The sequence below is a fragment of the Amphiprion ocellaris genome, chromosome 2 (genome assembly GCF_022539595.1).
Source record: "Amphiprion ocellaris isolate individual 3 ecotype Okinawa chromosome 2, ASM2253959v1, whole genome shotgun sequence".
In the NCBI taxonomy this organism is placed as follows: domain Eukaryota; kingdom Metazoa; phylum Chordata; class Actinopteri; family Pomacentridae; genus Amphiprion; species Amphiprion ocellaris.
The window spans coordinates 22,587,380-22,609,819 of NC_072767.1; the positions used below are offsets into that span (position 1 = coordinate 22,587,380).

Below are 22,440 nucleotides of genomic sequence, written 5' to 3' on the forward strand. Positions count from 1 at the left end.
ACATTACAGTTTTCCTTCATCGTGTTACATTTACCTCAAGGACACTGAAGTCAGGAATAGGTTTAGCCATTGTGTGAATGACTCTTCTTCTAGAAGGCACATTGCCTTGCTGTTGTTCAGAACACACTTGGTTTTGCTCACCAAACAATAGTGTATACTTCTCGAATGAGACACAATTATATAATTGGACAGTATCTTGTTTTCTTTTCTCAGTCTGCTCAAGTATACTTTGTAGTATACAATATGTCTGTGCAAACTTTAAAATGTGCACAGTAGTAGTGTTCTCTCAGTGACTCATTTCAGTGCAGCTCAGCCACAAAGTTTTCTTCTTTTTCTGTGATTGTTTTACTTCTTGTCATGGTTGCTCTTTTTAAACATGTATGTTATAATTTAATCAAAGCGCTCTTCCTGGAAAAGGTCAAGTGTAATTTTGTTTCAGATTGGTCATTTTCCATCCAACTTGTAGCTATCCACTCCTCATTGCCTCTAATGATCAGAAAAGAATACAACAATGATACAAAAGATGCATTCAATGTACTTTTTTTGCAAGCTTCTGCTGCCCAGCCATGATGCTTGACACTTTCTTTCCATCCACCCCTCTGCTTAGCCAGTTTGCTGTCACTTGATCCCATTTATCATCTGCTGGCCAGAGGATGCTCCCAACTGGCCAAAATGCTTCGCAACTGTAACTAAGGGGCAGACATAACTGTGCTAAGCTGTTGGTTAAATAAGAATAAATAAAGACACCAAAAGAACCTGGAGCCTTGATGGATAATTTAGAGGATTCATTTTACAAGGATTAGCCATCCAACATAACCCTGAGCATAATTAAAGTATTTGTGTTACCCTTAACACACAGACATTGTTCAGTAATGATCATTTGTTCATTTGTTAATTTAAGCGGCAAGAAAGTATGAACACAGTAGAACTGTTTTTTAAGCATTGGGCAAGGTAAATATATGGAGAAGGGAAAGTGAGAGGAAGATGTGGAACTCAAACAGGGGAGGAAAAAGAGGAGGGGAGAAAGAGGGAAGGGGGTGGGGGCTTTAGTTAATAGAAAATAGACTGTGAGAGAGATAAGTGATATGTAAATAGGAAATGTATCCAAATTTACCTCTGGGAGAAAGCCAGTCTGAGAGACAGGATAATGTGGCAGGCAGCCTCAGGTGCAGCTGGGAGGGGAGGAGGCAGGGCGATGAGCGAGAAGCTGAGCGAGAAAGAGGCAGGGTTTGTGTTTGTGTGACTGTGTGTGTGCAGAGAGAGAGACTTGAGTGTGCAAGCTAGAGAGATTGTGTGGTGAGGGAGGGAGGGAAGTGTAAGCCAGTCACAGCATCTCTCCTCACTGCACCAGGGCTGAGGGACTCTTCGTCCCCTCGCTTCCCTCGCTGCAGATTTAACTCATTTCCATCAGCGCAGTCATCTTTTTTTTCCCCTTGCATTTTACTTGCTGTTTTGGACAGATGCATTGCATTCATCTCTTTCTGTATGCCAGGATCTAAGGATTTATTTATTAAAAACGTGGGCTGTCCTCTTTATCGGATGTAAAAGGGGAGATTTGCAAAGGACAGTGCTTCAAACTGGGACTCCGAATGGGACTTGGTCTTTTCTTTACGCTGCTAGAGTGGATTCCCCTTTTGTTGCGCTGCCGGTGTTCTGTTAAGGGTGACAGACATACTAAGACAGGAGTTAAAGGCGAGGCTATAAGACCCCATACCTCTACAACTAAATAGAACGCTTACTTGAAAGGACTAAGGAAGTTAGAAAATCTATGGTTGCATTAAGCACTTGAGAAGAAGGTACTAAGCCCTGCCAAGCACTGACGGGGCTTCAGAATGTCACATCGAAAATTCAAGTAACAAGTTTATGGGATAAATAAGTGGATTGCCGATTGATCCCCAAACCCCTCTCTGCAAGTGTGCCACGGGATTGCTGAGGAGTGAAATTGAGTGGAGCGCTGAGTTATTCAGCTGGCCTCTCATTGCTTCTGGAGAGTCCTTTTAACATGCCTGCATGGAAATCTGACATTCAACGCTTTCATCCACAATTGGACTTTTATGTTTGCTTGTCTTCTGCAACTTGCAGTCCAGAACTCTGAGAGGCAAGATTGCACATTTGGATTTTAACTTTAGATTACTTTGTTGGCAGAGCTCATCCAAATGATTTTGATGCACATGGTTTTTACCTCATTCTCTCTAGGGATGCCTTGTAAACACATTTTCCCCCACCGCCATGTGTGCTGAGAGAGCTGTGACATTATCTCCTGCGGAGATCCCCCTGTTGTTCTAGCCTGTGTCTGTGTTTTGATTCAGACAATAGCTGGGCATACAGGGGCTCCAGACACTGACCAGAGGACCACCAAAATAAGGGAAGCCTGCCTTTACACAGTAAACACACTAGCACCCATGGCACAGTGAAACTTTGGATTGTATTAAATGGCTGATTCACAGAGATGGATGAAATTATTCATCAGGAGAAACTGAGAAGTTTTTTAAAGGAAAAATTTATTCAACACAATGGCTGCCTAAAATGAATTTTGGAGAAGTAACCACGCTCAGTGCATTTAATCTCTTCTGTAGGTGTGAAATAGGAGACTTTTTGCTGCTTTCTTAGTCATTCTCCTCTGAGGAGCTTTAAAGTGAAGGGAACATTGTATTTTGCTTCATGCTTTAACCCCATGTGGTTTCCTCCCTCACATCTTCTGTGCTCTCTGCCCTTGTGAGGACAGCTTATGCCCTCAGCCTCCTGGTGGCAACTCTCATTAGAATCAGGCAAAGAGGCTACAGACTGGGAGGCAAAGCAGCAGGGAAGCTCTGCTTTGGGACAGATGCTGGTCACAGCATTAATGCTACCCTGCTTCAGATTCACTGAAGGAATACAGCTTTTTTTTTCTCTGCTCCTGACTGTTACCCACCCACTACTTTCGCTAACCATGCGAGATTGGAAAGGAGAGCTAAACGGGCTGTCCTACCCTCCCAGAGGCGCTATTGATTTTCCTCCAGTCAGTGCTCATTTGATTGAGACCCAGCTATGTGAGAGTAAGGTGAACGAGAGCATGAGTGCGCTAGAGAGAGTATTGAGCTTTGTGAACTGAGGGAGGCTGCAGACGCCTGGTGAAGAACGGGAGGGAGACAGGCAGTTCTCCGGTTTCAGGCCAGCTGCCTAATGGGTGGCACACCACAAACCTGACCCACCTGGATAGCACCCAGAACAATGAACCAGTCTGAACTGACAACGGACACGTTGCTCACTGCCAACAGCAGCCATGGAGACTTCTTTTCTAGAAGGGCCTCCAACCACTCCTGTCCCTTGGGCTGGGGGCTGAACGAAGGCGTAGAGGCTTGTGTTCTGGAGACTGCTGTCATTGTACTTCTCACAGTGCTCATTATTGCCGGGAACCTGACGGTGATCTTTGTGTTCCACTGTGCCCCTCTGCTACACCACTACACCACAAGCTACTTCATCCAGACCATGGCCTACGCTGACCTGCTGGTGGGCCTTAGTTGCCTTGTGCCCACCCTGTCTTTGCTCCACTATCCAGCAGGTGTCCAGGAGCCAATCACATGCCAGGTTTTCAGCTACGTCATTTCTGTTTTGAAGAGCGTTTCAATGGCCTGCTTGGCCTGTATCAGTGTGGACCGCTACCTGGCTATAACTAAACCACTATCCTACAACCAGCTGGTGACACCATGTCGGCTACGAGGCTGCATCACCCTCATCTGGGTCTACTCTAGCCTGGTTTTCTTACCCTCCTTCTTTGGATGGGGTAAACCAGGATATCATGGGGATATTTTTGAGTGGTGTGCTCACTCTTGGCCCACCTCTGCCCTCTTTACAGGTTTTGTGGTGTGTTTGCTATATGCACCTGCTGCCCTTGTGGTCTGTTTTACCTATTACCACATCTTTCGCATTTGCCAGCAACACAACAGGGAGATCAGTGAACGGCGGGCACGTTTCCCCAGCCAGGAGATGGAGACTGGTGAGGGGAATGGTGGTGGGCATCAAGGAGGGCATGGACCAGATCGACGCTATGCGATGGTGCTCTTCCGCATCACTAGTGTTTTCTATATGCTTTGGCTGCCCTACATAATCTACTTTCTGCTCGAAAGCTCCCATGTGCTGGATAGTCCTGCCCTCTCCTTCATCACCACCTGGCTGGCCATCAGCAATAGTTTCTGCAACTGTGTCATCTACAGCCTGTCTAACAGTGTGTTTCGCCTGGGCATGCGCAGGCTCTCCCAGACTATTTGTTCTTTCAGCCATTGTGCTGCAGATGACCGGGACTTTGGGGAGCCTAAACCAAGAAAAAGAGCAAACTCCTGTTCCATCTGAAGGAAGGACTTTTACAGGGTGAGGATACTCCTGGAATCTATGAATGGGAAATATGAATCTTCATAAGTATAGCAGCTAGTTTATTTGCAGTTAAATTGGCAATGCTTAACCAAATGGAAAACAGTTTCTGTCGTATCAGCTGACACCAGTGACAATGGCTTGGTCACAATAAACTGTTTATTGCATTGCAAGTTTTTCAAGGAGATGGGTGCAGTGTCTAAACGGAGATTTAATGACAGATGGACCCTGTGTGATGGCTTTTATTCTACAGTACCACAGAGGCTTTCTTTGCCTTTACATGTCACTGTATGTCATCAGCCAGGTCAGACCAAGTGGGACTAAAATACTGTAAATTCCAAAAGATTTCCAAAGACATCATATGTGACCACGCTATTTCATGTCTCTCAAATTTTACTTGTAGTGGTGAATTGGATTAATCTTTTATTAGATGTCTCAGTTATTTCTGTAACTGTCATTAGCAGATACAGTATAATCCAATATACACTTATTTGTGCTCACAAGCCCGTTAAAGGGTTGTTAATGGACATTGAGACTCTTTATCCATATAAACATACGCACGGGGACAATGACAGCGATTATGCTGGTAAAAACATATAAAAGACGGTATATGGCCTTGACTGTTTCCAGGAGGAAAATCAGTAGTCATTTTCTGCTCCTCTTCTCTTATAGGAGAAAGATGCATAGTCATGATGTCAGGTGTTCTGCCACGTTTTTTTTGATTGACTACAGATCTGACATCTGGTTGAAATTTAAATGGGGTTGTTTGTGCAGATGTTCTGCTAAACATGGTTCTAATGTTAATCTGCACAGCAGTCTTATAAAATAGACTTAATATAATGCTGTGTAGACGATTATACAGAACATACTCCTACATCACAGCAGTGGACCAAGGACTTATAACTTCGTAAGGTTGTATGGAGTATTGGAACATTAAATGGAGTTAAAATCCTTAAAACGAGTCAAGTTTTTGCTTGTCTCAACATAGTTCTTTATCTACAATATACATAGTCATATTTCCACAATTAACACATGGTTTACTGTAGTAGTGTGACCTGAAAAAGATAATATACTGCTCCCATTGCTCACCAATTTAATTATCAGCCAGATATTGTTGGCCACCAACTTATTGGTGCACCCCAAGTGAAAAACATCTTATTTGCAAATGAAGATGAAGGATTGGTTTGACTTAGCCTGGTTAGATTGACTGGGGCCTCTATATTGAGGACAGTGAACTGATGCTCTCAACATATAATTACTCAGCGCAGTGTTTTCCCCTAAGGTACCATTTTACACCTATAAAATAGCCCATCAGCACCAGGATTCCCTCCACTGGCATGACATTCCTGATGTGGCCGTGTTATCAATATTCTCCTCACAGTTTATTGTATGACTGTTCATGATAGTTATTTCTAGCCAGCAAATAAATATTAGATCTTTCTTTTATAGTATATGGAGGGATATGATTACTTGATTATGAACACAAAACTAAACTGGCTAAACACAATGCTGTCATCTAATTTTAAATTTCAAGTTTTGATCTATAATGCATAAGAGAATTTCATTTGTACCATTTTACCCCCAAAACAGAATTTTCCACATAAACTGATTTGAGAGGATTTTGTTATTTTTAGATGCAACTAGTGGATGTTGCTTTCAACGCACTCACAAATATGAACAGATATGAAAAATGATAGCAGTGACTATCTACAGCGTAGACCTGAAGATGTCACCACATTTTTTTTTTTTTTGGTGATTTGGGTGGCATAGTTATCTGTGTTAAAGATGATAGTGGATTTTATTTCCCAGCAGCAGTGTACAGGGGCTCAGATTAATGCGATCTGATCTGTCTGGAGGTTGCGTTGAGGTTAGAATTTAACAGATCTGCGATTACATGCTGAGTTGTGCAAACATTTAAGGCTATCAGTAGCTTATCTTGTCTTGCCTTTTTGAACTGCTGTTCAGAAAATAGTCTATACTTTTAATTTCTCTGCTCTGCTTGCAGCTCTACTAATTCTGCAAACAGTAAACTTGAAAAGTTGCTGCCCTCAAACTACAGGCCGAAATCCTCTGAACTTCTAGAAGCTGTTTCCTGAGCTGTTCTCATGACATTTGAGCCAAGCAAGAGATAACTGTGCTGGGGAGGACAAAGTATGTTTTTTAAAAAGAGATTTTAGTGGGTTGTTTGTGGGGTTTTTATTTGAGATAGGTAATTATTTTTTTTTCTGTTCAAGTATTATAGTTCTTGTGTTGTTTTATTGTGCCCTCCCAGCTTGGCGACTGTTCCCTAATCTTGGGCATTTGCTATGTAAGTGGAAATGATGTGTGTTGTTAAAGCAATCTACAGACTGCCGATTCTCACTCTTTGCTACAGCACAGTTATTCCAGTCAATTTACCTTTGACGGTGTACATTTCCACAATCATTAGATCGGTGTCAAAGGATAATTCATTTCACATTAACGCAGCCACAGTCTGTAACCAGTGACTTATACTGATTTCCCTCTTTACTCATGTAGTGGTGTTGATCATTTGTGGTTTAGGCCCTGCTTGTCATGTAAATGTATATTTGTCCATGCAAGAAACCCAGTGACACAGCAAACCCAGTCCCTTGATATTGTAACTGTTGTTCCATTCAATGCTGCTTAACAGTACCCTGTGTAAGTTATTCCTCATTTTAAAGCTGCATTAAGTGATTTTTGACCTCTAGAACAGGAAGACTCTGAGGTTTTGCTCATTATATTCTTGTTAAATGTTGGCAAGCAATTTGCTATATACATTTCCAGCAGAACCAGAATGACATGAGCATTGTAGTGGAGTCTTTCTGGCCACCTCATGAATGTAATATTGTTTTTAAGCCACAATTTGGTAAACAAACATTGCCAAAAAAAGAAAAAAAAAAAACAGATCTCCTTTGGTTTATCTACATGCTCTTCTTTACCAACCACTTGATTCACCAGCTCTCTGTAGTTTTGCATGAGGCAGGCAGCCTATAGTCAATTTGAAATATTAATGTGCTGGGAGTGGCTGTCCATTGTTCATACTGTAGGAGCCAGTGTTGTTTTTGTTATTGCAAGTTAATGACACAAAAGTGAAAGTTACAACAGCAGCAGAGGAAAGCTGCAGAAATATGTTTTTATTCTAAGTGGGACCATCAGCATTGATCACCTTGAAACATAATCAAGAGTTTGTTGATTCAGTGTTTGTATGAGAAATATTGCTTTTTGCAGCTTTAATGCAGTACAGATTGTTCTGTATATGTGCCTAAAGATGTATTTTGTAAGAAAAGTGAAAAAAAAGATATTGAGACGTACGTACCATTACATAGACATGCTGCACTTTCTAAAACATTTTCCAACATTTTTAAACATTCCCTGTGACACTGTGCACATCCACGTGTACCGTGTCAGTGGATTTAGTTTTCCATGACTTTGTGATAAGGTCAGAGGGATTTCCACTTGAGCCAAAAATGGGTCAAGTCATTCATTTATCACAGTCGATCTGACTTCTGCCTTCAAGTGGGTAATAGTTCTACTATCTGACGTCAGTAGAATAACAGGAGACAGCAGATTTGTCTAAGTCTTGTGAATTCCCTTCTTTAGCCATATGACTTGGCATATATGAAGAATAACAGTAGGGAACCACAGCATAGCCGTGTGTCAAATACTAGACCTACAATAGCATATATATTTTTTCATTTTGATAGCCTGTCTTTTTGTACTCCCTTGGAGCATAGTGCAGTGGGTTAGTAGATAAAAAATTATAGCATCTGAATTAGCGCTGTATAATCTTAACAATGTGGTGACAAATGACTACATATAAGACAGGACAAATCCAAATTCTGTAATAGCGTAAAAAGTTGAAATACTCCATTATAGTGAAGATAATAGTTTTTGGTCTGAATTTGCACAATATTCATTCTTTGGGTAGGTTGTTTTTAAAATATATACAACAGGTGATGTGAAATGTGTGTCTTGGCACAGGATTCCAAAAATCCAAGAGTCACTGAATGAATATTAAAAAAACAAAAAAAGAGAATTGTTTATATGTGTCTCTAGTACACTGACCAAACTGAAGTGGTAGAAAATCAAAGCTTGTCATCTTACTTTCAAGTGCATTAATAGGCTCTTTTAGAAAAAAAATAGTTTAATTGCAGGATAAAATGTATTATTAAGTTATGTTTAAAACTTTACACAATATACTGTATGTGAGTATACTGTATATAATGTGTGTGTTTCTGTTTTTAATCTGCTGTACAGCCAAAAAAAAAGAAAAAACAACATCTAATGAATTCTGACAGATATTGTGCACTCATTTGTGTTAAATCAACTAGGCTGCTGATGTTTTGAATAGGAAGCGAGTGTGTTAAATTACACAGTATCTATTTTTTTATTTTGAAATTTTGTCAAAGGCTATGGTTTTGCTGTTGCTGCCAACCTAATAAAGGTGAAAATAGTAGACATTTAAATCTGTCTAGTTGCTTTTGTGAAATGTGTGTTTCTGCACCAACAAACACCAGATAGCCAGCTTTCATTAATAACCTGCTGAACTCAGTCACTTTAATTTTTCCTTCACTTGGTGCCGATTTAAACAGACGATGAAGAGAATGCAGATGAGGGCTTGTTACTTTGTGGCTGCCATTTTGAATCTCAACATGAAGGATCCGTGTGATTAGCTAACACCTAAATCTCCAAACATTGGTAACCTGAAGGGTAGATATTGAGCAAGATGGTCTGATGTATAAGTTATTAAATACAATGAATGTATAACATTCACTGAAGAAAGATATTCATGCATGCATGAATAGTATCAACCAAGACATAGGGAAAACATCTTTTGTACTGTTTTCTATCTGATGAGCAGATCACTTGTTTGAGACCTGTGGCACCTCTTTGGAGAGAAAGAATGGAATGAAGCCTATATAAATGATTCTCATAATTTCCATAATAATTATACGGCTGTCTAATACTCTGCCACTCAAGGTTGTTCCATCCGAATGATAATACACATTTCTAGTTAGTCATACAGTATATTCATTCCAGTTTCCTATCCCAACCCTAACCGCAGCAAACACTTAGAACAAATGACGAAAGTGATTGCCAAGCAACCAAGAGGGAAGTGAAGTAAAGATGTCATTTTCAGATTTTGGACTCATAAGTCTCCTCTCAGGCAGCAGATGGCTGATAAGGTGACATTTGCAAGGTAACATTTATGCAGTAGAGTAGCCTTACCTTTACTGATACTGGAAGTTAATACACACTATCTTGTCCTCTTTTGGTGTGAATAGTATTCACATTATAGAGCCTGATCCTTTTCTTGGTTCTGGTTCTTGGTCTCGATTTGTCTTCACCCAACAATTTAGTAGAGAGAGGAGCAAGATGAGATGGTGGAAGATTCTGGAAGAAGATTGAAAGCGAGAAGGTGGAGGGAAAGAGGTGGGAGGAGAATGAGCAATGGGGAACAACGGGTGGGAAAGGAGTGAGGATGGGAATGAAGAAGAGTCATTTTGCTTATCTATAAAATGTTGAGATCTATCGGTAAAATTTTATGCTGCAGAGAGAATTATCAGGTTATTTCTTAGGGTATTTTTATTTACATAATACAAGTTATATTTGAAGTACCCAATATATCTCTATGCCAGCTGAAATACGATTTATGTTTTTACAGAACTTAGTAACTTTATACATTACCAGAAAATCTCTATGGATATTTACTATCTAACAGAGCCATTCTGAAATTGGCAAATTGTAGTACTGCAAACTATTCAAGCATACCACTATTCAAACTATTCAACCATACCACTGTGAAAAGTGTTCGTTGCACCAATAACAATTGTACTGTTACCCAAATCACAAAAGCTGTTTATTTTAGTTTTGTTTGCTTTTTTTGGTCCACTGTGTTTTATTTTAATGTCAGTATCTACTTTTTCAGAGCAATTTTACCATTTTTAATTTTTTTCCTATCTTTGAAACCCAGTTTTGGAATAAAATCTACATTTGTTCTTTGAACAAAAAAGCATTGCATTGACACTAACAATTCAGTCAAACTGTGAGCAGCTTCCCAGTCAAGTCCCTCTCAATATTCATCGCCAGCACTATATCAGGAATTCCCTTTCATTTCCACAAATGGCAGCACTCGCCTCACTTCCTCTTTCCCTTTCCATCCTGCCACTCTCCTCCTCCTCTTTCCGTCCTGATTGAGAAAGGACCATCTGACCCTCTTTTGAGGTGGGGAAGTCATAATTGGAGGAGAAATCAGTTCCTGTCTCTGTGTGCTAATGGCGAAGCCCCGCAGCAGCCACCAAAACCCTTTGATGGCATAAGGAGGACACACTTGTACACCCACACACCAACACACTCTCATACATCTTGCATGGCCTCAGTTATTCTTTGAAAAGATGAGCGCCTGCAGATTGTGGTCTGATAGCTGACAGGTGTTCATCTAGTCATAGCCAATCATGTGTCCTTAAAGTATCTAATGTGCAATGTTACAGGCTACAACATGTTTTTCCTTACTTTCTTTCATTTCTATATATACATATGGTTATAATGTTGGATGCTCATATTAAATGTTGTCAAGTCTCAAATAGCGAGGAAAATATATGTAAAACTTATACTGGTGGGACAAAAGCTCAGACTTTAGGCTGCTTTGAATACTAGGTTTCCAACAGGTTTTTCTACTTTCACGTCATCTGCTCCAGGCACAGAACACCCACGTAGTCAAACCATAGCCTTTTTGGTAACTTTATGTAAACCATCCTGCAAAATTGTCTGCTTGAGTAGTATTTCGGCATTTAATGTATTCCAATCTACAAATAACCAACAGTGCAGAGATACAATGCAGTCATTTGGCGATAGCACAATAACAGTTTTTCTAGCTGTGTTTATTGTGGTATTTCCTAATCGTGGATGATCTATTAACAGAGGCATACGCTGAAAGGTATTTTTATATATGGTTTGTGATTGATAGACTAACTGCACTGTTATGTCACACAGGTAATGAGCATAATATGAACTTGCTGCCATCATTGTATATTCAGTATACTCACACAAGCACAGACTTCCACAAAGCCTGCCAGTCAGACAAAAGCTGTTTTTTTACTGAGGGTCCTAAAGAACCTGGAGTTAATATCACCTGCTTTCGACAGATGCTAAACTAAGCAATTTCAAAGTAGAAGTGGGAAAAAAGCAAAACTGCCGTAAACATGTATTTATCCATTAAGACGGCCAAACCGGTTTCATTCTCTTGTGGCCATGAATCTGCGTAACAAATTTCAATTTATCCAATTGTTTCCAAGACATTTCACCAAAAATGTCAACCTCATCATGGTGCCAAAGAAAAGTTCAGTGTATCACCACGGTCAGCAGAATTCATTACCTTCCATACAAAATTTCATTGCAGTCCATCCATTGTTGGGATACTTCAGTCTGGACCAAAAAGCTGGACTAATTGACACTGTTGGTATTGTTTTGCTGTTTTTTTTTTTTTGTTTTTTGCACTACCTTCTTAAATATGCAGAAAATGGGGGAAAAATGTAGCTACTTTTGAATACAAGCTTTTTCTCAGTGTTAAAAAAAATCAGTTGTCGCTGTATATATAAATATTATCAGAATTTCTTAATTTGGTTAATAGATACACAGTCTGAGCTATGCCTCCGACACTCGTAAACTATTCATTCACCGCTGCTGTTCAGAATGGAAAACGAACTGTATTCTTGCTTCACTATATCTATACAGTGGTCCATAATGTGATTAAGTGTCGAGGTTTCAGTAAACATCACTGATAAGAACATATGCTATATAACTGCTATGTGAGTTAGCTGTACCGCTGTATAACTGTATTTGTGTAGTTACTGATCATGAAAGCACAGGGGGAAGCTGCAGAGAGTACCTGTAGCTTCATGAGAACACCGTGAGAGCCACTCAGCAGAGCATACAGCAGAGGTCTGACATTATAATCACAGTGATGTCTTTTATTTTGTGAATATCACTTACTTTGATTGCCATGGTGACAAAATGGTTGCTGGTTCAATGCCTATAGAGTACCTGAATTTTGTCAAAGCGCTCCAGAGCAGTAAACGGAACACTTATCTGCCCACTAACTGCAGAGTACTCCTGCATTGGAACATTGGAAAATGTCTAAAATGTAGAATCACTGGCAGTCTTCATCAACTGCTTTCAAGTTCAGTACTTCCATTTCACCTTTAGACCTGATGATTGCCATGGGTAGACTTTCTATCCATCAGTGGCCACTTTACTAAGAGCTTTCTCGTCCATCTCTTCTAAGTGCTTTGACTCTCACAAATGTGCGCATAGGTTCCTCTGCTTGCAAGTAACGCTCATCACACCACTTTGAGTGTGAAAAAGTCTGATTCTGAACGTCTACACTGATTCTGTACTTTTTTGCTTATTGTTCTTTTAGACTCTTATTCAACATCATTCTGTCTGTTCGTCTTGAGTAACACGAACTTTATGAAATCCCACTTTACCCTTGAGAACTGTACCATTTGTATAGGCAGAAACCGATACAGGTTTGCTTGGCCTGTGACGGGACCACATTGACTGATTTGGCCAGCACTGGTTCTGCCTGCTTGGTCAGTATGAATTTTCTGTGGTCATTCAGGTTATTGTAAATTTAAACAGTAACATTTATCTGTCGTTTTTGCCACTTGACCCTCTGTGACTCTGCAGTTAGACTGTGGGCTTTGAGACAGTCAGTCAAAATGGACCAGCATACTCCATCAGAGCATAATCTAACGACTTTAAAGAACGTTTGATGCTTTTTGATATTGGACTCTGGAGGCTGTGTCCAAAAACTTTTGGAATTTTCTGAAACAGACAATCTAGGCATCCATAGTTATTGACTAGGTATGTAGAGGTAGAAAAGCAACTGGGGTTTACGATTCTCCTTCAAGCTCCCCTTTTTCACTGGTGACACTTATTTCTGTCACATGCGCAGCGAAAAGTGACAGATAAACACTTCCAAGATGCTGAGCTTCTTCTATATTATTACTCTGCCTTTACACTTTGAGGGTGACGAATATTTTTGCACAGTGGGGACGTTTTTAAAGAACTGTTTTTTTTTTTCTGCAAATGTCAGATTTTCACTCGCACTAAAATTAAGGTAAAGGTTAAATGTAGCCATGTTGCTGTGATGCCTTGGGGTGTGTGCTAGGGAATGCATTACATCATAAATAATACAGAGCCTCATAAATATAGTAATACAAACCTGTGTGTGGGTGAATGCCGTATAACAGGACCCAGCTGCCAGCCTCCTGTGCCAGTGACTGAGGTTGGTGCCCCCAGAGCCCTTTTATAGTCACACAAACAGATGTGAGCAGAGACAGACACACACTAGAAGCATTTAAAGAGCATCATCAACATGTAAAGTAAAAAAAAACAAAACAAAACTAGAAAATATGTATCTGAATGAGAAATATGATGTGGAGAAACGTAAGCGTGGACTGTTACTGTGGAAAAGATGGTGCCTGTTCTTCAAAAGTAGCTTCCACAAAAGTACAAAAACGTACAATTTGTCTTGCAACATAGTAAATTTGGGCTATTTGTTAATTTTTTAAGTTGTGTTGTGTTTTATAGGAGATGCCAGTGCTAAAGTTAACAGTTAGCACAAAGGAGAGCTATGTTGCTTCAATTCTAATCGTAGAGAGCGTTTTCTTTTAGAAATACATCATTTATTTAACAGGAAAAAGCATAAATACCACATAAGACAGGAAGCTGACTGAGAATTAATGATAGCACGACAGCACCCACATCAGAAGCTGAACTGAGCAGCGAGTTATTGATTTACTTGAACCGCTGTAATGATCATTAAATCAGATTGATAAACTGCTGGGATCTAATGCACTGCTGCTCTCCTCCACCTTTTTAATCTCTTGGTCAGAAGCACTGAATATTTGAACAGCAGTAAATGTACATATGTTTTGTATATGTATATATATATACAAAACATATGTATACATACACATATGGGGTCACCCAGGCAATTTCATGTTTTCCACTTTTATTCATGTGCTCACAAGGGTTTTTTTTAAATCATCAATTAGCTTTTCAACACGATTAGCAAACACAAGGTACAATTAGAACACAGGAGTGATGGTTGCTGGAAATGCTCCTCTGTGCCCTTTTGTAGATATTCCATTAAAAACCAGCCGTTTCCAGCTAGAACAGTCATTTACCACATTAACCAGATCTAGACTGTATTTCTGATTAATTTAATGTTACCTTCATTGAAAAAAAATGCTTTTCTTAAAGAAAAAAGGACATTTCTATGTGATCCCAAACTTTTGAACTGTAGTGTATGTTCATGTTTTTAAACTTGTTTTTGACCAATGGCCTCACACATTGATAGTCATCCTTCCATTAAGCTCTTTAGTGTCACACAACACAGGCGTCAAAGATCCTGTTGACGAATTACCTTGATGAAGACTTATGTTGGCTACAATATGTTCATGTGAAATTACGGCATTTACAATTTGCACAAACCCTTCACTGCACATTGGATTGTTTTTATGGGACATCTACATAATAATTTTTCCCATGAGAGGAACACAACTAGATGGTAATATTGGATTAGTTAGTAGATTTGTAAAGGTAAATCACAACAAAAGTTAACCTTAAACATTAAAGGAAGTAAGTAAAATTGTAATTCACACTGATACCAAAAAACGTCTCTCAGAAACTATTACTGTTTTTTGGTTGGCATTAACTGACAGCTGAGCCTGGAGGCATTATGTTTTCAGGTTGTTTGTCCATAAATAGGTCTGTAAGTCCATTCCATACCCATGAGTGTAATATCTTACTGAAATTTCTACAATTTTGTCACAAGTTCACTTGGACTAAATATTGAGCTGATTAGATTTTGGTGGTTGAAAGTCAAGGTGACTGTGACCTCAAATCTGTCCTGTTCTTGTAAATGTGTTGCATGATGAACACTGGGAAGGAACTTCTTTACATGTGCTGCAAACTTGAATTCGGAGATGAACTAGTCAGATTTGTGTGGTCCAAGGTCACTGTGACAAAACATGTTTTTGGCAATAAGCTCGAGAATTCCTTTAATACAGTAATTATGACAAAAATGTACAGAAACATCTAATAGGATAAAATTCTGAAATGGGGACATATATTCAAAAGGTGTTGGGATACAAACTGCAACTTCACTGGTTGGCAGAGGCATCCGGCTGTGAGGTGGTGATTGTAGTTCCCGTTGATTCATTTCACTTGTTGTTATTGTAATATAGAAGTAATCTCTGTACAGTTATTAAGCAGTTGATGTAGCTATTGAAGCAGTGATCTTTTTTCTCTTATCCTGTCACAGACCATGATAGATCATCCTCTCTTTTTTCTATCAACACTGTCAGACAACTGAGCTCACCACAGCTGACACACAGAACTGCAGACATTCTTCCTCCTGTTCGAAAAGCATTTTGTTGTGAAAGAAACAAGGAGATTATTGGCTTTGGAAATGCTTCAGTCCCCTTTTCTGACTGCGGTTTAAAAATATATATAAAGGTTTTTAAAGAAATCTCTTCTTTCCATTCTTTTTTGATTTGGCATAATTTGCACCAATACACTTTGTGTAGCCGTTCATATACAGAGCATAAAGAGAAACACCTTGATGGACAGTGGAGGACAAACCTGTTTTTTATTGTTAACCTCCCTACCGACCTCAGATACTGAAACTCTGCCAGCAGACGTACAGCCAGCTACTCTAATTCTCTCTCAGGGCATTTTGGCTGAATTAAATACCATAAGACAGTCAAATTACCTCCTTGGCTCCTAAGCATATCTCATTCCTCCTCCTAACTCCCATCTTTCACTTTCTGTCTTTCTGTCCTGAGGCTGTGTTTCCCTTATATGCACACCAGGCCTGACTGTGTTAGGCAGTTATTTAGTAATGAATGATAGTCCAGCAGCTCACCTCCGACCATCGGTGATATGGCTAGTTCTTCCTCTGTGGCATTTTGCCTTGGTGCTCCTGTCAGTGTGGGAGGAGAGGAATGAAAGAATAACAAATAATAAAAAGGAAAGTAGCTGTGTGTGGTTTTTTTCTGAGTTGTGCAATTAGTGTCTCGTTAGAATCTGTCAATCAGTAAGTGATTCTCTCAGCCAGTGGCTTAGTTCAGTGAGTAAACCAGTGTTTTATAATATCTTAATAAAGAACAATGTAGTATGGTTACTGAAACCACAGTGATCAATAACAAGATGGTTTATTTTGAGTAACAATCTTGTCTGGGCATCTAGCACTGATCAAGGAATAATCTGGACAGTAATTGTCAGATTGGCAGCCTGAACCACAGCTGCTTCAAAGCAACAGGTGACACTGATAGTGTGATAGAAAAAAATAGTGAATAACTAAAGCATTTTCTCTTTTTACCATGGTTTGGCTGTTTATTTTTAGGCAACAAGTGGCCTGTCTTTACTAGATTGTGTGCTATTCAGTTTGCTGCCTTACATAAATGTAGTGGTGAAATGTACGCTTGTGGCTGTGGCAGTGATGGTATTTATTTTTTGTCTTTTGCAATTTTGGTAATTGTAATAAGAAATGCTATTGTCAATGTTTAAGCCAATCAGTCCTGAAGATTTTCTCAGGGCTTTTATTTATTTTACACGTTTGGTCGTTCATTTATCAGAACCAGAAACTATGAAAACAGAATGAATCTATGGATTTTCAACTTGAAGGTCCTTGAACTACTTATGCTTTTGTTATGTGCCATACGGTGGGAAAACCAAACTAAATCCAGGCCTTAAATCATCAAAATCACTTTTTTTTTCTATATGTCCCATTTTTTCATATATATGTATATGTATATATATATATATATATATATATATATATATATATATATATATATATATATATATATATATATATATATATATATATACATATATATATATATATATATATATATATATATATATATATACATATATATATATATATATATATATATATATATATATATATATATTAGCAGCTTTGACCTGAATCCAGTTCTTACACCTCACGTCTATTTGCTGGTGTTGCTTTTGTTTTTAAAAAATGTATTTAAGTTTGGATGTAGAGTACAGACAGGCATGAATGACTTAGAAATTAATATTTTGGAAGCATTTTCTTAAAGACAGATTGTGTCGACTGCAGCATGTTAAATACTTAATATATGATTAGCTGTATCGTCTCTGTCATTCTGCGTGTGTGATGTGTATGACGATAAACTGTCAGCAATCCGACTCTTCATCCCTGGTTACAGTTGGAGTGTCTCCATTGTCTCTCTAGTTCTTCCCAACAGAACATCAGAACTTAAGAGGCACTGTGTCGCTATGGAAACCCTCAGCTGAGTCTGAAGGAGCAACAGGGTTTCAGAGAGTTTATTTGAAGTTTAAAAATAGGGTGCAATTAAAATGGATGTTAACATTAGCTGCAAAATAACAACCTCGTCATTATTCATTCATGTGCGCCTTTATTTGAATGATGCATGGGGAGGAAAATGGAGGCAATCTACAATCATATCTGTCACAAGTGACAAGGAAATTGAACGACCGACACTCCACATGCAGAAACAGATGATAGAACTTTGTACACATCCATATACAGGTCTCTTTGTCTTCTCTCATTGACCCACTAAGTGTCTCACCTTGCACTCCACCTCTATCATCCCCTGGGGTCTGCTGTCCCCACATAACAGAGATTCTACTCATATCCTCGAGTAAAAACCACAACGCTGAAAATGTCAGATACCTGCAGGGATGCACTTTGTACACTGACCTCTCTCAGTGATGCTGTGTGTGAGAGAGAAAGACAATAAGAGAGAGGACAACATCTTATGTTGCTTCAGCACCAAGTTGTACTCCAGCAAATGCAGGTTGGAGTAGTACAGCATGTTTTGCACATTGGTTAATTTTGTGCCAATATATACCAATCAGATACATCAATAAAACCACTGACAGGTGTATGAATAATATTTATTGTCTTCTTACAGTGGGGTTTGGATATATTAGGCCCCAGTTGAACAGGAGTGATATAATGATAAAATTTTTAGTCTGGACCTTTCAGTTCAGCCTGTGCAGAGCTTTTTTTTTCTTGTCTACCTGAACTTAAAGATTCTCCACTGTCTGTGAAGTCTGCTGTTGGGGAACACCACGGTTTCTCAGTTAACTACACTGAAAATGAACAAAGACAGGTGGATCAGATTAAAGCTGTATGGTTAATCTGTGATTGGGTATATATCTGGTTGTGTGACAAACTTGCTCACTTGTTGAATGTGAGCATAAGTGGTACAAGAAAAAAGTGAGTGCAGTGCCAACCCAACTCATTTATCAGCCTCTTGTCACTAACACTGTAGGTGTTTTTATAGCAATGGATATGCAACCATACTTGAGAATGCGCGTTTTAACACATCTTGCAAGTAATCTAGCCCATTAAGTAGTTCTGCCTCCATATTTCACCCAGCAAGTCATACCAGCTTTTGAGCAACAAACGCAAACTACAGTTATCCATAACTTTTCCTGTCACTCTCACAACCAATAGGTAGATTTAGTACCCCACTGAGAGTTACCTGATGGTAGTTATGTAGTTCAAGCAGGTATTTTTGTAAATCCTGCGCTTAATTGAATATTATGTATTTTTTGATTTGAGAGAATGTGTTGTTCAGTCCTAGTGTGAAGCTAAAAGCGGCCAATGTGAGTACAAGTACAGTACTGGTGAAGCACTGATGCTTGTATATGTATATACAGTGGGGTTTTTGTCTGGGGAAGAGATGACACCAGGATGCACTATGGGAAGAAGGCGAGCCGTCAGAGGCGGTGTGATGCTCTGGACAATGTTCTGCTGGGAAGTCTAGGGTCCTAGTAATTCATGTGGATGTTACTCTGACATGTACCTGAACACTAATGCAGACCATGTACTTCCCGTCATGGCAGTAGTATTCCCTAATGGCAGTGGTCTCTTTCAGTGGGATAATGCTCCCTGACACACTGAAAAACATTGTTCAGGAATGGTTTGAGTAACATAGTAAAGAGGCGTGTACTCTGTCAGGACAGCTATAGAAGTCTTGTGAAGTGCATGTCTGTCTTAGGTGGTGTTCATGATTTTAATATTTGTAAAACTGCATTCAAATAGACAACAAGAAAAAGTGACATTGATGCTGAAGTCGTGATGAAGTGATGCTGCAGTTTGTCAACTTACCCAAGAAATTCAGCTAGCAACGGCATCTTGTTTACTGAAGTGGAGAAGAGCCCTCTTTGAGCTTCATTTTAAGGCTCAAGTTAATGGATCATGACTTGGTCTCTATTGATTACTCTGTTTGATTTTTGGCCCATAAAATGCCATAAAAATACTAAAAATGTCCATTACAATTTCACAGAGTCTAAATTAATGCCTTCTAATGGCTTTTTTTGTCTGCCTAACAACCAAACATATTTAATTTCCCATCCGATAGTACAGAAAAGCAGAAAATCCTCCTTTATTTTAGAAGCTAGAGCCAGATATGATCATTTTGCAACTCAAACTGACTTACATGTATTATATACGGTGATGAAGTGCAGACCTTTCCATCAAAGCGCTTGGTGTGACAGATCTATAGTCCTGCATTAATATTTGAACATGTAGTTAATGAGTAAGCTATTGACAACACCCTTGCCTTAAGAAAATTTAACATGCAGGAATATTTTTTAAATTAATGTTCATTCGTTTTGTGGTGATCAACAATTAGTTTAGCTATGCCAAATTATTTTTAAAAGTGAAGTAATAAATGATGGAAACCAAAAAAAAAAAATTAACGGCTCTATTAGACCTTGCTCTCTGTCTTGTCAGGGGTTTTCTGTAACCTGCCTGCTTGTCACCAGTGTCACTGCAAGCAAAATGAAGAATTTTGCTTCTTTGCTTTCTGTCGGAGCAATGAATCCCCACTCCCAACTCAGCTTATTGAAATGCAGAATCAGCCGGACCATTAAAATGCCACGGCAGCGATACAGAGACAGATGAATTTGCAATCTGCCAGGCGAGCCAGCTGTTGCCCCCCTACCACCACCACCCACCCTCAACCCTCCAGGGAAGCCTTCAGAAACTTCCTCGCCAGCATCCAAGGACAAAGGCCTCAGGGGGGGAGCTGGTTTTTAATTACCACGCCACGTCCTCTGAATATCACACCAATGGATTATCTCAGTGCATCCCACAAAAATGAAGAGAGATGAGGAGTGTTTGTCGGAGTCAGATGTGTCTGCAGAGAAACAGTGTCATTGTTACGTCCCAATGTCTGAATGTAGTATCATTAGAGGCTAGGCTTTAAACTTTTAATACAGTCTGTGTTTTTTGTCTGAATTACCACCTCGTTGTAGAATCTTTTTTTCTTTTGGTTTTAGACACAATCTGTATTTTAATAATCAGGCAATTTGGGAGCTTTTCTTTAAAACTCTCAGTGTTTTAATATCTTGTATCACCTTTTTTCCCAAGGTGGTTCTCTGATATTTTTAGTCATCAAACAAAACAGGTGAATAAGCTCAGATTATTAAAAATGTTATAAGTGACTAATTGAACTGATCCTCTGACATGTACGACATAGCTTATACCTCATTTATCCCTGTGGGTTTTCCTCAGATTCTTATTTTTTAAGGAGGCCAGAGTGCCTCAGTGGAAATGAATGGCAAACCTTTGAAATGCCTAGAAAGCATTTTATATTTACCTCAACAAGCAAAGGGTTGCTGAGTACACATTTCCCCTAACAACGCCCACCTTCATAGACACGCAATTTCACTGATCAACAGAAGGAAACCACACAGACCCACCAGTCTTTACTACAACTAAACAACTCTGCTGGAGCATATAGTGCCTTAATGCCTTGCTCAGAGGCTCATTGAAGAAGGGAAGAGTTTGGTTCATAGTTCCTGAGTGTCTTCTTGACTGCAGTTTCTGCCATAAAAATACCACCAGAAGAAGATGCCTCCCTCTGAAAGTAATCAGTAGATAGAAGACGGGATTCAAATGTCAGGCAGGTTTCAGCTGTAAAGAAGATTATGTGAGCAGGATATAAAAACCACATAAAAGAAGGTTGTGAAATAACATTGCTACAGCCAGTGTTTTACTCTTATTTGATATGTTTACACCAAGCATATTAGAGCATCTGTTATTTGTTTGGTGTGCAAAATATAGAACTTGTTTCCTGCGTGTCATATTCAGTCATTGAGAAGACGTAAGAGTGAATTGGGTAGAATAAAAGAATGATTGTTTTCATCAGAAGCACAGTATGCTGCACACAGTATATGTGTGTGTTTATTTACCAGCATAATAAAGTCCTGTCTTATGGCATGTTTTATGTATATCCTCTGCCCCTCTTTCCTGCCTCTTTTTCTGTATTTAGTTGTGGGTTGTTTTTTTTTTTGTGTTTTTTTTTTTGGATCCAAACAGAGCCTGTTTGTCACTTTCAATACCGGCCTCCCACTGAAAGAGCTGCCATCTATCCAAAAGATAAAGAGACCAGCTAATATTCTGGCTGTCAGTCATTCAGACACCATTCACCTCCTGGTCTCTCCTTGTGTCTCCTGCCCTCCCTTTTTCTGTCTGCCTGTTTAAGTAAATTCTCCATCCCTTCATGTTTCTACTTTACATTTTCTACATTTAACATTTTCTTATTTTATAACTGCCATGTATTTTTTTGTAATACTCTCTACAACTGATCTTTTTCATTAACTTATGTCAGTTAATAACAAAACAACGGCACTTTACGGTGAAGCAGGCACTGTCTTCAACCAGTTTTGAGACATCTCGAGGACTCTCGCCTGGATTTATTCCAGGGTGCAGCCCTGCAACAGACGTGCTCTTTAACACACCATCCTGCTGGTTCATCACAGCGACTGTTCTCTAACATGGCCCATAATGCACCAGTCCCCACTCATACTGTAGCCAGACCCAGATGGGGCACCACTTACTTTTGTTTCTCATTTCCATCAGAAACAATGCTGTCAAAGTGGGTGATTGGGATGAAAAGGTGTCTATATTATTGCTTTGTCTCTCAGTAGCTACAGTCCAAAAATCCACTAAAGCTGGGATTGTGTTAAATTTAATAACTGAAGTCGTAATAA

The 22,440-nt window shown here is 39.2% G+C and overlaps 2 protein-coding genes across 6 annotated transcripts in view; both read left to right on the plus strand.

The window, feature by feature from the left end:
- rabgap1l (RAB GTPase activating protein 1-like) overlaps positions 1 to 22,440 on the plus strand; it is a 120,672-nt gene that overhangs the window by 40,815 nt on the left and 57,417 nt on the right. The window lies entirely within an intron of this gene.
- On the plus strand, positions 1,085 to 8,813 carry gpr52 (G protein-coupled receptor 52). Its single transcript, XM_023294391.3, has 2 exons — positions 1,085 to 4,347; positions 6,353 to 8,813. Exon 1 carries the CDS (start codon positions 3,211 to 3,213, stop codon positions 4,327 to 4,329), a length of 1,119 nt encoding a protein of 372 aa, XP_023150159.1. The 5' UTR covers positions 1,085 to 3,210; the 3' UTR covers positions 4,330 to 4,347; positions 6,353 to 8,813.